This window comes from Podospora pseudocomata, chromosome 3 (assembly GCF_035222375.1).
Source record: "Podospora pseudocomata strain CBS 415.72m chromosome 3, whole genome shotgun sequence".
Lineage (NCBI taxonomy): Eukaryota > Fungi > Ascomycota > Sordariomycetes > Sordariales > Podosporaceae > Podospora > Podospora pseudocomata.
In genome coordinates, this window is record NC_085887.1 from 2452887 (window position 1) to 2469969 (window position 17083).

The 17083-nt window shown below is 54.9% G+C and overlaps 2 protein-coding genes across 2 annotated transcripts; one reads left to right on the forward strand and one right to left on the reverse strand.

The window, feature by feature from the left end:
• Positions 1–1421: 1421 nt before the first annotated feature.
• On the forward strand, positions 1422–4038 carry FAA2 (medium-chain fatty acid-CoA ligase faa2). The gene is made up of 2 exons (XM_062888987.1): positions 1422–3640; positions 3695–4038. Exons 1-2 carry the CDS (start codon positions 1620–1622, stop codon positions 3795–3797), a joined length of 2124 nt encoding a protein of 707 aa, XP_062744924.1. The 5' UTR covers positions 1422–1619; the 3' UTR covers positions 3798–4038.
• A 308-nt stretch (positions 4039–4346) lies between these two features.
• GLT1 (glutamate synthase [NADH]) lies at positions 4347–15516 on the reverse strand. The gene is made up of 7 exons (XM_062883544.1): positions 13518–15516; positions 13367–13461; positions 12645–13316; positions 9918–12589; positions 7613–9658; positions 4501–7561; positions 4347–4479 (listed from the first exon to the last, which is right to left on the reverse strand). Exons 1-6 carry the CDS (start codon positions 13649–13651, stop codon positions 4790–4792), a joined length of 8391 nt encoding a protein of 2796 aa, XP_062744925.1. The 5' UTR covers positions 13652–15516; the 3' UTR covers positions 4347–4479; positions 4501–4789.
• Positions 15517–17083: the final 1567 nt, after the last annotated feature.

Here is a 17083-nt window from a genome sequence, read left to right on the forward strand (position 1 = left end):
TTGGATATCTCGAAAATCGCTGGACAAGCAGAGTAAGATGGCAGGTGTCTGTCGACAGTTGTTTGGCTTGCTTGAGCTTGAGATGAGAGGTGGAACTTCACACAAAAGCGACTCACACAAGCTGCTGGGTTGGTTTCCATCTCAGAAGGTCCATCATATAGAATCTTCGGGTCATCTCCAACTGCAATGCTGAGCCCCATTATCAAGAATCAAGGAGGATGTTTCATCTGATGGCTCGATGCTCTTGGATGTCTTGGCGGTTTCGAGTTGTTCAGTTTGAACTTGATGGCTCGTGCGCGATGCCAAGACCAAAACATCAATGTGGGGCATCTGAATCGCGGGGTGAGGCTGGGCGTTTTCATGGCTCCCAAAGGCGACTAGGTTGTCCCAGCTCGCCCGAGTTCCATCCCAGCCGAGGTCGATGGCTGTCCGAGGCTTTTTGAACGTCTGCCATCCTGACGTCGACAACCGCCAGTCCCAACCGTCGGTAACTGTTCGATTTAGTTTGTTTCCGAAGGCCTGTTTCCGAAGGCCTGTTTCCGGATAGCAGTAACCGTCCTCCCGGCGCAACGTCCAACGTCGTGAGCCTCTCCAAACGCTCACACGCTGTTCCTGACCCCCACCCCCGCAGTTACAAAGTCTGGAGTGGATATCGACATTGCCAGCCACGGGTGCTTTCTTTGTTGACTTCACTTGCTGGTGGGCTTTTTCAGTAAAACGAAATGCTTGCTTCTCCGCACCCCGCATTCTCAAAAGATGGGATCCCCCGCGTGTCATCTGTCTTGTCTGGGGAAATCTCCCTCTGCGCATGTGATGGCCGTACCGGGAAAGGGCCTCCGCGCATCTTCGTGGGAGGTCGTGGAATTTGTCGCTTGGCGAAGCCTTGGATGTCGGCCCCATGTTCCAATCCGGTGTCCCGTTGCCAGTTGCGGATTCCAACACCGGCCATTGCCTCCACGCCCAAAAGCATTGGGGAACAACCGCCATTTGGCGCCACAGGTCCACTGTTGTCGCTGGACCAGCCGAGGCTGACCTCTGCGACGAGGTACCCAGCCCCTAACAGAGTCGTCAACGGCCATGCTGATATTGGGCCTCCGACATAGAGTTGAAGCATGCAGAGTTGACAGTAGTGTTTACAAGACATAGAGAAACAAGCTCAACTTTGAGGGACAGCTTTTAGCCCACGGTTTCACATCAAGGCGCATCTGCAAACCAAGACTCATGATGGCGTAGCAGGTCTCTCATATCCAGTCGCAACGCGCTGATTTGGCAGCCCGGACAGCCCGGTTAGCTCCCACACCCCTGTCGCACTCGGCTCAAGACCAACTTGGACGAGACACATGCTGCCGAGCGCCGACCCTGTTGACGAAAAGGAGACCATCTCCCCGTCAGCTTGTGGCTTTTTTGGGCCGCTTCTACTCAAAACCATTCCTCCATCCTCCAACGACCGGTGACGCCAACCTTCCCCTAGCTGCCACTTGTGTGTTTTGACGAATTGCTGTTTCTTGTCTTTGTTCGTGCGGGTCACATCTACTAGACGCCGTTCGACCTTCCCCTCCTTCAACCACCGGTACGAATAACGACGCTCGTTTTGAGTTTCGCCGAAACACCTCGCGGCCATGGCTCCCAGCAAGCAGGACACGACGGCTTACATCAACGCCATCGCCCAACCACCCCCTCCGGGCACTCCCTACGCCCTCCCCATCCCCGGCACCGAGCGCCCCAACCGGACTCCCATCTACCGCCATTGGCGCTTCCAGAACGGCCCTCTTCTCGAGACCTTCGACCCCGCCATTCGCACCGTCCACGATCTCTTCGAAGCTTCCGTCGCGCGGGTCCCCAGAAACAGATGCTTGGGCCACAGACCCTGGAACCCTGTCTCCAAGACATGGGAGAACAAGTTTGTCTGGACGACATATACCGAGGTTGCTGAGCGCAGGAAGAACTTTGGTGCTGGCATCGTTGAGCTGCACCAGCGGGTTGGCGTCACGGCTGACAAGAAGTATGCTGTCGGTCTCTGGGCTCAGAACCGCCCCGAGTGGCAGATCACCGAGTTGGCTCTGCTCTCGCAGTCCTTGTGGCCCGTTTCGCTCTACGAGACTCTCGGACCCGAGGCGACCGAGTACATCATCAACCACAGCGAGCTGACTGCCGTCGTCTGCTCGCTCCCTCACATCCCCACTCTCCTGAAGCTTGCGCCCCGCGTGCCCAGCCTCAAGTTCATCATCTCCCTGGACCCCCTCGATGCCGGTGAGATGACCGGCCACTCCAAGCTGTCGCTCTTGAACGCTGCGGCCGCCCAGGTTGGCCTTGAGATCTTCTCCATGGAGGGCGTGGAGGCGCTGGGTGCCCGCTCCGGCCGCCCAATGCGCCCTCCCCAGCCCGAGGATGTTTTGACCATCAACTACACCTCTGGCACCACTGGTGACCCCAAGGGTGTCCTTATCACCCACGCCAACGGTGTTGCCGGTATCTCGGCTGCTCGCTCCAACCAGAGCATCACGGCTGGCGACGTCCACCTGTCTTATCTTCCTCTTGCGCATATCTATGGTCGCATGGCTGACCAGACTGCTCTCGCTGAAGGCGCCAGCATCGGTTACTTCCACGGTGACATCACCCAGCTTGTGGAGGATATCAAGCTCCTGCGCCCAACTGGTCTCATGTCGGTGCCGCGTCTCTTCAACCGCATCAACTCTGCCATCCAGGCCGCCACGGTTGAGCAGGAGGGCTTCAAGGGTGCCCTCTCGCGTCGTGTCATTGAGGCCAAGAAGGCCAGCATGAAGCTTCCTCCTGGCAAGGCCACCAACAAGCACTTCCTCTACGACAAGATCTGGACCCCCAAGGTCCTCAAGGGTGTTGGTCTCTCTCGCGCTCGCACCATGGTCAGCGGTTCCGCCCAGCTCGACCCCGACGTTCATGAGTTCCTCCGCGCCGCCTTTGGCAACAACTTCGTCCAGGGTTTCGGCATGACCGAGACCTACGCCGTCGGTACCGTCCAGATGCCCGGCGATTTCACCACCGGCAACATCGGCCCCCCGTGCCCCTCGGTCGAGCTCTGCATCGAGTCCGTCCCCGACTACGAGTACACCGTCGAGGACAAGCCCAATCCCCGCGGCGAGCTGCTCATGCGCGGTCCCATCATCTTCAAGGAGTACTACCGCAACCCCGAGGAGACGGCCAAGACGATCGAGGCTGACGGGTGGTTCCACACCGGCGACATCGTCGAGGTGGACAGCATGGGCCGCTTCAAGATCATCGACCGCAAGAAGAACGTGCTCAAGCTCGCGCAGGGCGAGTACATTTCCCCCGAGCGCATCGAGAACGTCTACCTCGGCAGCTGTAACCTCCTCGCCATGGCCTTTGTGCACGGTGAGCCCAAGGAGTCGAGTTTGGTGGCTGTGTTCGGTATCGACCCTGTGCACTTTGCTCCTTATGCCAGCAAGATCCTCAAGCAGAACATTTCTGCCGAGGACAAGGCTGCGCTCAAGGTGGCGGCGAACGACCCGAGGGTCAAGGGGGCGCTGTTGAAGCTGTTGGATAACATTGGAAAGAGCCACAAGTTCAACAGCTACGAGAAGGTGAAGAATATCTATTTGGATATTGAGCCTTTTTCGATCGAGAATGAGCTTTTGACTCCCACGTAAGTTTTTCCGAGTCACTGTATTGGATACAGTATAACTAACGAGATGAACAGCCTCAAGCTCAAGCGCCCGCAGACGGCGAGGGCTTTCCGCGCCGAGATTGACCGCATGTATGAGGAGATTGCGGCCAATGCTGGTTCCAAGCCCAAGTTGTAAGCTGTTAGGGGGGGTAGGTTGATTTAGGGGGGATGATTTACTCTGCCATATTGTGTAATACCCAGCTGTTTTTGGATATGTCGGGGAGGATGGGGGCGGGGGCGGTTGTTTATTTGAAGCGGGTTTCATATAGTGTTATTATATACACACTTGTACTTACAGAGTAGGAGTAGGGAGGAAAAACAGCACGAAATATCTTTTATCATAGTGTATATGTGTAAAGTATGAATCGAGAAAATGCCATGAGATGAGGTACCGTCCATCGTGTGCCTGTACATCTGTTCTTGCACTTGTTTCTTTCCTAACTATCTTGGTGTAATATCTTGGTGTAGGCAAAGCGCTTTCAATCCCATGATCTACACCATGTTGGAGGCTAGGCTATGAAGACTGTCGAGCCAAGGATGGTTTTCTTCTGCAGTCAATGTGTGTGGGTTTGGACAGTTGTCTGTCGCATTTTCGTAGAGGAGCTGCAACCGAATATGGTACCAGTATTCAGATCGAAGCTCTTCGAAAAGATCACCAAACATCATCACACATCAAAACCCCATTGCTTTTTGAACAGCTTTTCATTTTGAAATCTGAAATATGTACACAACCTTACAACAAAAATGCCACAGCCACAAAAAAGAAAAAAAGAAAATAAAACTACCAGAAAATGCTCCCAAATGCCAAACCCCCCCCCCTCCCCCCCTCCCCCCCGCCCGCCCGAACCAGCAGAAGAAACATAGCAAAGAGAAAAAGAGATACCACAAATTTCACCTCTCATCCATCATCCCCCACCAGCCAGATAACATTCTTGCAATGAACAACGAAAAAATGGTATCACAAAGAAAAAGAAATCATGATTCCCTTTCGCTGGAGAGAAAAAACTTTGATGTCGTGTGATCGCGCTTCCCCCCCTTCTGACCCATGTGAGAGAGAGAAACCCATGCTTTCATTCCTCGTCATCATTATCGTTCCTTTCAACCGCCCCCGATTGTGTTCACTGTTGCTCAAGCAATAGCAGTAAACACCTCCTCAGCAGTCCTCTTGACGATACCACCAGTGACAGGCAAGCTGGTGTTCTTCTCAAGATACAAATCAACCTCGCGAGCAGCCTGGCGACCCTCATTGATACCCCAAACGATAAGCGACTGTCCACGACGGCAATCACCAGCCGCGAAGACACCCTCCACATTGGTGCTGTACTTCCCAGCAGGAGTCTTGACGTTCTTGCGAGCGTCCTTCTCGATCTCGTCACCCAAGACACGAGCCTCAGGTCCCAAGAAACCCATGGACAAGAGGACGAGGTCGGCAGGGAAGAACTGCTGAGAACCCTCAACCTTCTTCATGTCCCAACCACCGCTGGCAGACTTGGTCCACTCAACACGGACGGTGTTGATGCCCTTCACCTTGCCGCTGCCGTCGTCGACAAACTCCTCCGACATGATGCAGAACTCACGGGGGTCCTTGCCTGTGTGTTGAGCCACCTCAGTGTGACCGTAGTCGACACGGTAGATGCGGGGCCACTGGGGCCACGGGTTGTCGCGCGCACGCTCCGGGGGAGGCTGAGGCAGCAGCTCAAAGTTGACAACCGACTTGGCACCGTGGCGGACAGAGGTACCGATGCAGTCGTTACCGGTATCACCACCACCAATGACAACGACGTGCTTGTCCTTGGCAGAGATGTAAGAACCGTCAGCCAGCTCGGAGTCAAGCAGAGACTTGGTGTTCTTGTGAAGGAACTCCATGGCGAAGTGGATGCCCTCGAGGTTGCGGCCCTTGATGGGAAGGTCACGAGCGACAGTGGCACCGGTGGCGATGATGACAGCATCATTCTCAGCCTTGAGATCCATCAGCTTGATATCGTCGCCGATGGAAACACCGGTCTTGAAGATGACACCCTCGTCGGCCATGAACTTGGTGCGTCTGTCGACGATGCGCTTGTCAAGCTTCATGTTGGGGATACCATACATGAGCAGACCACCAAGACGGTCAGCACGCTCGTAGACGGTGACAAGATGGCCAGCCTTGTTCAGCTGATCGGCGGCAGCAAGACCAGCGGGACCAGAACCAATGATGGCAACCTTCTTGCCGGTGCGGACCTCAGGAGGGTTGGGAACCATCCAGCCCTTCTCGAAACCTCTGTCAATGATGGCGCACTCGATGGACTTGATGCCAACGGGGTCTTCGTTGATGCCGAGAACGCAAGCACCCTCGCAGGGAGCAGGGCAAACACGACCAGTGAACTCGGGGAAGTTGTTGGTCATGAGGAGACGGTTGAGGGCGTCCTGCCACTGGTTCTGGAAAACAAGCTCGTTCCACTTGGGAATGATGTTGGAGATGGGGCAACCAGTATCAGACTGGCAGAAGGGGACACCGCAGTCCATGCAGCGAGCGGACTGGTACTTGAGCTCGTCCTCGTCGAGTCTCTGAGAAAGCTCGGCCCAGTCCTTGACACGCGTCTTGGCGCTGCGGTACTTCTCAGAGCGGCGCTGGTACTTCATGAAGCCCTTGGTTTTGTCGAGCACAAGAGCCTTCTTCTTGTCACGGGTCTGGTCACCGAAGCTCTCTTCGATATCAGCAAGCTTCTCGGTGTGCTCCTTCTTGACATCCTTCTTGGCCTCCTTCTTCTGCTCAACGCCAGAGACGATGGGAAGGTTGTATTCAGCACGCTTGGCCTCAGCAGCCTTAGCAGCCTCCTCGGCAAGGACGCGCTTGTAGTCAACAGGCAAGACCTTGATGAAACGGGGAAGGGCGCGGTTGAAGTCGACCAGGATGCGGGCCGCAAGCTCGGAGCCAGTGTAGTGGTGGTGATCCTCGATGAGACCGCGGAGGTAGGCAACTTCCTCGGGGTCCTCGACGGGGCCAGCCTCCACCATTTCGGTGTTGAGCTTGGTGAGGAAGTCCTGGTGGATGTCGAGGACGTAGGCGATACCACCAGACATACCGGCAGCGAAGTTGCGGCCAGTGCTGCCAAGAATGACGATGCGGCCACCAGTCATGTACTCGCAACCGTGGTCACCAACACCCTCAACGACAGCGGTGGCACCGGAGTTGCGGACGGCGAAACGCTCAGCAGCAACACCACGGAAGAAGGCAGTACCGCTGGTAGCACCATACAAGCAGACGTTGCCGATGAGAATGTTCTCCTCAGCCTTGAAGACGGCCGAGCGAGGAGGGTACACGATCAAGCGACCACCAGACAAGCCCTTGCCGACATAGTCGTTGGCATCACCCTCGAGCTCCAGGGTGATACCAGGAGCGAGGAAAGCACCGAAGGACTGACCGGCTGAGCCCTTGATGTTGACGTGGATGGTATCCATGGGGAGACCAGCCTCGCCAAATCTCTTGGAGACGTGGTAGGAGAGCGAAGTACCCATGGCACGATCGGTGTTGACAATGTCGCACTCGATGCGGGAGGGAAGACCCTTGTCAAGAGTCAACTCGGCCTCGGAGATGAGCTTGTTGTCGAGGCGGACGTAGAGGCGATGGTCCTGCTTGCGGACGTTGAAGGTGGCGACACCGGGGCGAAGCTTGTGGGCAGGCGTGAGAATGAGAGAAAGATCGATGTTAGCGGTCTTGTTGGTGCGCAGATCCTCGCGAACCTTGAGGACCTCAGCACGACCGATCATTTCGTTCACGGTGCGGAAGCCAAGCTTGGCCATGATGGCACGGAGCTCGTTGGCAACATAGTAGAAGAAGTTGATGACGTGCTCGGGAGTACCAGTGAACTTCTTGCGAAGCTCAGGATCCTGGGTGGCGATACCGACAGGGCAAGTGTTCTGATGAAAAGGTTAGCAAAACTCGGAAATTGGGGATCTCAAATCACAAACCAAATGACAATTGTGAGTAACGAGGCCATTCCCAAGCTGAAATAGGGACCCTGAGACCTGAATCGCGCGATAATCATCCTCCTCAACGTCTGTGACCGTGAAGGGGCGGGCATCGTCAGTGTAATAGGTCTTGGCCATGTTCATCCTCTTGCGAGGCATGAGGAGGTATTGCTGGAACTTAGCAGACCCCTTGCCAAGGTAGCAAATGAAGACATCGCCAGGAATATCTGACCACCCATCCCCAAACTTCTGGTTATTGACTTCTTTGTCAATGCCTGTGACAGAGATACCGCAACTCAGTGCCAAGTCGCGGAGATCCTCAACGATTTTCCTATGCTCATCGGTGCGCTGCGTAAAACGGTAGGTATTGTGTGACTTCACATAACAGCCATCAGAATCGATGAGGCCAGCGATGACAGCCAGCCGAGTAGCCTCATCCGCAGTCTTGTAGCAGTCGGGGATACCACCACTCTTGTCACCAAGGAGACCAAGGGAACGGAGGCCATCCTGGATGGGATTCCAGTGATACCCAGGCATCCCCTCCTGACTGGAGATCTTATATGTATAAGTATTGTGGTTGGCATAGTGATTAGTCCCCGGAATAGCATCACCAGCCTTCTGCTGGAGGTGCTCGCTGACGTGGAGCGGGCGAGCCCCGGCTGGCCTGCTGGCGTTGAGCTCCGCAACATGGCTATGAAGCCAGACTTTGACCTCAAGATCGGAGCTGGAGACGATCGGGCCGCCTGTGGACCCATCACCAAGCCAGAAGCCCAGGAGCCAGGGGTCGATGGGGACGGACCTCTGGACGTTGGCCGGGTGAGGAGCAAAGGCAAGGGGGGCGCGGTAAAGCTTCAAGTGATTCTTCTTGACCTGCTTGCTGCACAGCCCCTCGTACCGAGTCACGGTCATCCTGAAGTCATCACCATCTCTGACAATATAAGGGTCAACGAGATGATGGTGTTCACTCCTCAGCAAGTCATATACAAAGCGACCTTGCTGCTCGGTAGGGAAACGACGACAGATTCTCCGGACACCACCGCATTGGCACCCATTATTCAGCCCACTTCTCAATTTGGCGAAGCGATCGAGTGTAGCTGACGGGAGTGGCATGAGTGATGACTCGCCCAGGGTTGACATAGCGTCTGATGATGCAGCATCTGCTTCATGCAATACTGGCATCCTCGAAGGCTGTCCATTGCTGCCTCCAGTAAGCGCCGACTGACTACGGCTGAAGGGGCGATGCCCAAGGGGAATTAGTGGTGATGAGCCTGCGTGTCCAAGGGATGAGTTTGGTCTGGACGTATACTGGGAAGAACCAGGACGGTAAGATCCTCCATATGTCGAGGACGGGAGCTCAATGTCGCGGAACTGTTGTCCTATCTCAGGTCCGAGGTCCACCAGCTCGACATCATCTACCTCTAAATCTTCCATGGGAACGTCTGATGGTATGCTGTCCAAATATTCTTGCACAGCACTATGCAGTGCCTCTCTGACCAGGCCAGGCTCATTCTTAAGCTCCTGGTTAGCAATTTGGCGCAGAAAGTCGTCAAACTCAGGGGGGTTGTCGTCGTGGCCGGCTGCGTGAAAATGTGCTTCCACACGACTGTCGACATAGCTATGGACCTCCTCTTCAGTCGGGGTATGGTCCTGACTATCGACAAGGTCACGGTAGAGGAAATGAGCAGCCTGATCCCACCTCAGACTGCACGACTCTCTCTCAAGACCGGAACGGTCACAGCGTGTCAACCAGTAAACCTGCCAGTCGACCTTGTCCCCATTCTGGGAGCAGACAAGGGAGGGGGCAGTGCCATATGTCCGCAGGGGGAGGATGTGATCAGGAGTGCACTTGAAGCTTTTCTTCTCACGAGAATCAAACTCCTTGTAGTGTATCTCCTTCATAGGGCCCCTCTTGACCTCATCCACGGCGAGGACCAGGACCGGGAGGTGGTTGTCGTCGAGGAGGGTGTCGCCGACATTGATCTCGGCAATCGTCGTGACGCCGGCGAGGGTGCGGACAGTAGTGGAGGGATGTAAACACTTTCTCATCTTCACGCGCTCCGTTAGCTTGTATTCAACAAGAAATCATCATGGGATGGTGGGCGGTGGATGAAGTGAGGCATCCAAAAGACAGTGACAGGCGTCTAAAAGACACCTGAAGACATATTTGGATGTGAAGAAGGCCTATTTTCAATTCAAACAGGCCTTCTTTAAATCCAACCACGCCTCTCTGCATCATTCGCACGCCTGAATCCATCCGGGCCAGGTGTGAAGGGGTAACAAAAATATCAAAAAGTGATCAACTTACCATGATGCAACCCATCGCAATCAAGGGGGTGGTAGCGAAACCCCATTCCTCGGCACCAAGCAAGCAAGCAAGGGCGACATCGCGACCAGTGCGGAGCTGACCATCAGTCTGGACAACAACACGGCCACGGAGATCGTTCAAGACCAAAGTCTGATGAGTCTCGGCAAGACCCAACTCCCAAGGGAGACCGGCATACTTGATACCAGTCCAGCGCGAAGCACCGGTACCACCATCGTGACCAGAGATCAAGATGTGATCAGCCTTGGCCTTGGCGACACCAGAGGCAACAATACCAACACCAGTCTCGGACACAAGCTTCACTGACACACGCGAGCGAGGGCTCGAGCACTTGAGGTCGTAAATGAGCTGCTTCAAATCCTCGATCGAGTAAATATCGTGATGAGGAGGAGGCGAGATCAAACCGACACCAGGGGTCGAGTGACGAGTGCGGGCAATGGACTTGGAGACCTTGTGGCCGGGCAGCTCACCACCCTCACCGGGCTTGGCACCCTGGGCCATCTTGATCTGAAGCTCATCAGAGTCGGCAAGGTAGGCGGACGTGACACCGAAACGGCCAGAGGCAACCTGCTTGATGGCGGAGCGCATGGTATCGCCGTTGGGCATGACCTGCGAGCGCTCAGGATCCTCACCACCTTCACCGGTGTTGGACTTGCCACCAAGTCTGTTCATGGCCACAGCGAGAGTGGAGTGAGACTCCATGGAAATAGAACCATAAGACATGGCACCAGTGCAGAAGCGGCGCACGATCTCGGTCCAGGGCTCAACCTGCTCGATGGGGATGGGAGTGGTCTCCTCAAACTTGAAGTCGAGCATGCCACGGAGCGTGCAGGCCTTGATCTGCTCATACTCGGAGCGGGAGTAGGCCTCGTACGACTTGTCGTTCTTGGTGCGGACGGCGTCCTGGATGTTGGCAATCGACGTGGGGTCGTTGATGTGAGCTTCACCACCATCACGCCAGTGGTACTCGCCTGACTCGGGAAGGCCAGCAACACCAACAGTGTAGCGCGAGGGGAAACCACGCTCGTGGAGGCGGAAAGCGTCCTCAGCAATGAGCTCGAAAGTGATACCCTTGATGCGGGAGGCAGTGCCGCGGAAGCAGCGGTCGACAACGCTGTCGTCAACACCGAGAGCCTCGAAGATCTGAGCACCCTTGTAACTGGCGAGGGTAGAAATACCCATCTTGCTCATGACCTTCAAGATACCACCGTCAACAGAGTGCTTGTAGTTGTGGATCAGCTGCTCGTCGGTGAGCTTCTTCTTGATGAGCTTCTCCTTGTTGAGCTTGAGGATGCACTCCATCGCAAGGTAGGGGTTGATGGCATCCACACCGTACCCGAGAAGCACACACATATGGTGAACCTCACGAGCTTCGGCAGTCTCAACGACGAGAGCAGCCATGGAACGCCACTTGTTGGCAACAAGATGATGGTGAACCATACCAGAAGCCAATAGGGCAGAGACAGCAACGCGATCCTTGGATGTGTTGCGGTCAGTCAGGACAATGATGCGATCGCGAGCCTCGATGGCGGCAGTGGCCTCCTTGCAGATGTAGTCAAGGTGGTTGATGTAGCCCTGGACACCCTCGGTCTTGGGGAAGGTGATGTCAATGGTCTTGACGGTCCACTCGGGGTAGAGCTTGGACATGTTGTTCAAGGCATTGAACTCCTCAATGGAAAGGATGGGGCTGGGCAGGAGGAGTCTGCCGCACTGGGAAGCATCCATCTCCAAAAGGTTGCCCTGAGGTCCGACATAGCACTCTAGAGACATGACGATGGATTCTCTAATGGGATCGATAGGAGGGTTGGTGACCTGAGCGAACAGCTGACGGAAGTACTCATAGAGCAGCTTGGGGGCCTGAGACAGGCATGCAAGAGGAGCATCGTTACCCATGGAACCGAGAGCCTCCTTCTCGTCAGAGGCCATCGGAGCGAGCAGCAAGCTGACCTGTTCAAAGGTGTAGCCGAAAGCATGCAGAAGAGGGTCCTCCTGGAGCTTGAAGTCATCAGGCTTGGCGGCGAGCACAACGCTCTTGTCCTCGCCAACCTTCTCCAAGACATTGGGCATGGTGATCAGGTTCTCATCGAGCCAGGATCTGAAGTCCTGACGGGTGGAAACAGCAGCCTTGAGCTCGCTGTCATCGATAATACGACCGGCGTGAGTGTCGACGAGAAGCATGCGGCCAGGCTGCAGACGGCCCTTCTGAATGATTCTTTCGGGCTCAACGGGAATGGTACCAACTTCGGAAGCGCAGATGATGCGGTCATCATCCATCACGTAGAAGCGGCAAGGGCGAAGACCGTTACGGTCAAGGTTGGCACCGCAGAAACGACCATCGGCAAAGGTGAAGAGAGCAGGACCGTCCCAGGGCTCCATCTGGCAAGCAGCCCACTCGTAGAATGCGGCCTTCTTGGGGTCCATGGCACTGTTGCCCTGCCAGGCCTCGGGGACCATGAGCATGACGGCCTCTGGGAGAGAAAGAACACCATTGATGGTGAGGAGCTCCAACACGTTGTCAAAGGCAGCGGAATCAGAACCACCATCCTCAACGACCGGGTAGAGGTCCTCGAGCTCATCACCGAAAATGTCGGACTGCATGACACCTTCACGAGCGCGCATCCAGTTCTTGTTACCACGGAGAGTGTTGATTTCACCTGAGGTTAAAGTTAGCATGTGATGTCGGTCTTGCAAATCCAGCCTACTGCTTACCGTTGTGAGCGGCCCATCTCAGGGGCTGAGCACGGTCCCAAGATGGGAAGGTGTTGGTAGAGAAACGCGAGTGTACCAAGGCAAAGTGCGCCTCATAATCAGCATTCACCAAATCGTGGTAGTATTGGTAGACTTGTACTGGAGCCAACTGTCCCTTGTAAACAATGTTCTTGTTCGACAGAGAGCAGATGTAGAACCAGTTCTGAAGCCCGACGGTGCGGGTGGCACGCTTCCGGAGGACATAGAGTTGTCTCTCGAACAGCCTGTCATCGAACTTGTCTGCGTCCGTAATCTCAGGAGCATCCCCAGAGCCATAGGCAGACTGGAGAACCACAAAGGGCTGCAGAATGGTAGGCTCGCGAGAAGCAGCAGCCGGACCAAGGAGAGTGGAGTCCACGGGAAGCTCTCGCCACCCGAGGACTCTCAAGCCCAAGGACTCGGCAATATCTTCCAACTGCCGCTTGGACTCTTGCAGGGTCTCTGGATCAGGCTTGAAGAACAGATTGCCCACAGCGTACTGTCCCAATGGAGGAAGCTTGATGCCCTCCTCACGCTCAAAGTTCTTGACAAAGAACTTGTGGGGAATGGATGTCATGACACCAGCACCATCACCATCTCGCGCATCAGATCCCACGGCACCACGATGGGTCATGTTGCATAGAAGGTTTCGCGCTGTCGAGGTTAGCTATTGATTCGACATAACCGCTGTCAGGAGAACTCACCATCGCTGACGATTTTGTGGCTAGCCTTGCCCTTGATGTGGCAAGCAAAGCCCACACCGCACGCATCTTTCTCGAGTGAGGGATCATACAACCCCCTGGAGGTAAAGTGTTAACAAAGCAAAGTATTCAGCCGAACCAAGGGGACACATACTGCTTCACCGGAAGAGCACCAGCCCACGAGTCATTGTTTTCTGTCTGGTATTCATAGGGCTGGTAGTTGTATTGCTCAGACTCTAGGTGAGTCTGTCGATCATCGAATTCTGGGGTCAGCTTGATCTCGCCCATGCTAGGCAAGCTTCTGCTTGTCAAGACGCGAAGGAGTGTTGCTTGTCTGACGTGACCTGGCCAACGGGCGGGGTATCAAAAAGCAGCTTGATAACTGCGGATGATGGAAGGGTCTACAGGATACGATATATGATTAGCTCCAAGACTATACGAAGTGATTCTTTGTTCCAAGGTGTTAGTCAAAGACAAGATAGTGAGTGAGGTATCCTCGAAGTCTGGCGCTGTGAGTGAAATCTGACAGATGGGTGGTGGGAAACTGTTTAAAGTTCGAGGGAGAGGACCAATGGTCCAGTGTGAATGTGCGGGTTACGCCAGGTCGCCGCGAGACAGGTGAAAAGCCCTGAAGGCAGTCACGGAACTCAATTGAGGGCTTTGTGGCCCAAAGCTTGAGCTGCCAACTACGTCCCGTATCCGAACGTTGTGTGTAGCCACCAGACAGGACCATCACCCCACCCAGAGCCGGTCAACCACAGCCAGAATGCTGAATAGTTGTTATCAGAGGCAGAAGGTGGCCGACAAGTTCCCAGCGTGGGATCGTCCCAAGTATTGGGGGACGGGTCTAGAATGTCTCGAGGCATCGGATACTGGTGTGGCATGATGCATGCTCCTTGATAGGCAGCTCTCCTGAGCAATAGCTCCCAAGACTTGTGATGCAATCTGGACCATCCAAAGAACGGTAGAACCCCAACCGGCGCGGGATGACGACAGGCGTGTAGCACCCAGAGGCCTTATCGTGTGTCCATGCGGCTATATTCCCGCAGCTCTGATAGGAGCACCCATCCTATCATCGATAGGCGAGAAGCGAAGCCTTTCATGACGCCTGCCTGTGCTTGCCGACATGTACCAAGCACCAAACGGCGTCGGCACGTCGTAACGCAATATGGAGGCGGGGTGGGAGGGGCGGGGGGGCCAAGACCGGGATTGGGAGTATGAGAGCGGGGGAGGGTGTGTGTGTTCCCCCACCACTAGCACCACCACCCCCTCCATTCCGCATCCACATGCGAAATCCACCATGTCATATCCACACTTCGGAGCACAAGCAGAGACGCCCGCGTTCGCCCGTGTTCGCCCGGTGCCTGCCGCCCAAATATGAATGGCAGGCGAAGAGTTGCTTGTTTCTTGGGAGGAGGGGTTTCGGCTTCGTTGTGGGATAAATTGGATGCGCCGGAGTGGTTATCGGGGCCCCGCAGTTGGGTGGACATGCTGAGTTTCGACGTCATCCAGAGATAGAGCTTCGGAAGATCCCTTGGCGGCGCCCGAGACCTTGGTTGGCATGGAGCGGGGTGTTGATGTTTGTCGCATGCTGGCCAGATTGTCCATTGCCTTCGATCAAAGGCTGTCGTAGTTCTCACGAGGTGGCCGAGCTCTTGAGATACCTCGAAACATATCTTGTCTTTCATCACATCGTGTCTGGGGCTGGGTGTTGCGAGGGGGATGGGAAGGGTTGCCGATCCGAAGAGAACTTACCGTTAGAACTAGCTATACACTCCAAGAGAGAGTGCTGTTGCTTCACGGGTCGAGGTGGGACTCGAGGTCGAGTGGTGGTTGTTTGGAGGGGGAAGTGCGGAATCGTGAAAGAAAGAGGGAGGAGGAGGAGGAGAAGAGAGAAGGTGGTCGTGGAGGGGCGGCAAGCCTGCTTTTATGAAGAGAGCTCGGAGAAGGCCGATGGCAGCAAGCTATCCGTTCTGGCCAAGGATGCTGCCCAGGAGCTTTGCGTGTTGGATCTGGGGTTCTCGTTCTCAATTGAGGCAGAACAACCGGAGCGGAGAGCAGACGTAGCCAAGACAACCTGGATACAAGGGGGAAAATGGATGGTGGAAAGTGACCCGAGTGCTAAAGGCAATGACATGTGGCTGCTGGTGTTGAAGGTGTGTTGCTGCGAAGGGTGAGTGGGGGGAGGTGGGGAGACACCTGCCACCTGGTCGCTTATTCGTGGGTGGGCTATTCATCCAGTGCACTCCATCTGCTACCAGCTACCCTACATCTGCCCATCTCGGATGGTCTCCCACATGCTACAATATTGAGTGGCATTCATAGCTCACTATCTATCTCCTCTACGGTTTGTGTGAAAAGCGCGCACGCATTTGAAGCTGTCTGACGGTGTCACCGCATGGAAGAACTGTCCGTTGCCCTGGTCCGGTGGCTTGTCATCGTCCTATTCATGTCGAATGAGAATCACTGGACACCGGCAATGTGAAGTGTTTGATGTGAGTATTTCCGCGGCCACAGTAAATTTATACACTTGTAAAATAAATCCAGTAATTCCATCCGAACAGTTTCAGGCGTAATACCTAGGAGTAGGACACATCAAGACGGGCCGACCTCCTTCTCGGAGTACTGGAGAAAGTGATGATAAAGAACACGAGTCTGAAGATTCCGGTCAGCATGTTCTCCGCTTCCGGTTGCCAAGCATAACAGATATTGATGAGAGATGATATTGCCAGCGAATCTGGGAGGTTGAGTGAAATCACTTGTGTAAAAGTGTTTTGCCATGGAAACACAGGCCTGATGCCCGGTTGGAGGCGTTGGTAGGTGTTCTTCATGAACACAGCGGGTTGTGCACCCCACACCATGGCTGCATCTTGCAGAACCAATAATGGTCTAGCGCAAGATCCACTGGCATCGCCTGCATGCGAAGCATCCACAGCATGCTTCAGCAGCCCATCATCCCTGTCCGGCGACAGGGTTCAAAAAAGTTGGGCCGTCCAGTCCCGCAACGTTCTCACCAATCAGATAACACCGTTTTCAAAGACGACCGGCCGATGTCGCCAGCTCAAGCGCCAAACCCAGGGCACCAGGGAAAGCGTGCGGAGGAACGTCTCTGGTGTCCCTGTCAGCCGGTATCGTTCAACATGTCCGAAAACACCAGACAGCAATCACGGCGATCCGCTTGAATAGACATGGAAATAATAGAGAAAATCGCTGACACATGATACCAGCTAGCCAGATCAACATGGGGATCCCACCACGTGCCGCGAATAGGTAGTGTAGTGTAGGCATCTTCCTCTCACCTCATAAACTCCCACTCTGTATGCCTTCCTCGAGAATGACGACTACCTAGGGAAAGCCACACGCTCATCATCGCCCCCTACACCATGCCGGAGGTTTGGACCCGTCTTGGCCCAATCTAGGGAGCTGGTCAGAAGAGGACAGAATGCTCGATTGGCGACGGATTGGCCAATGGAAGATGAATGAAAATTCATCCAAGGTCACGACTGGACGGCACTGCACTGCAACAGAAACCAAAAATGGCGAGAGAAAAAAAGGACCGCATCCCATCTGCCTGCCGCACGAGAGGGTGAACTGAGTTTCGGCACATCTGCATGCAGCTTTCTCACTGTGACCTCACCAAGTCCAACGAGTCGTGGAGAAGGCTGCTGTAAAAAGATTATCACAGAAAAGGCAGACTCTCAACCAATCACAACACACCAA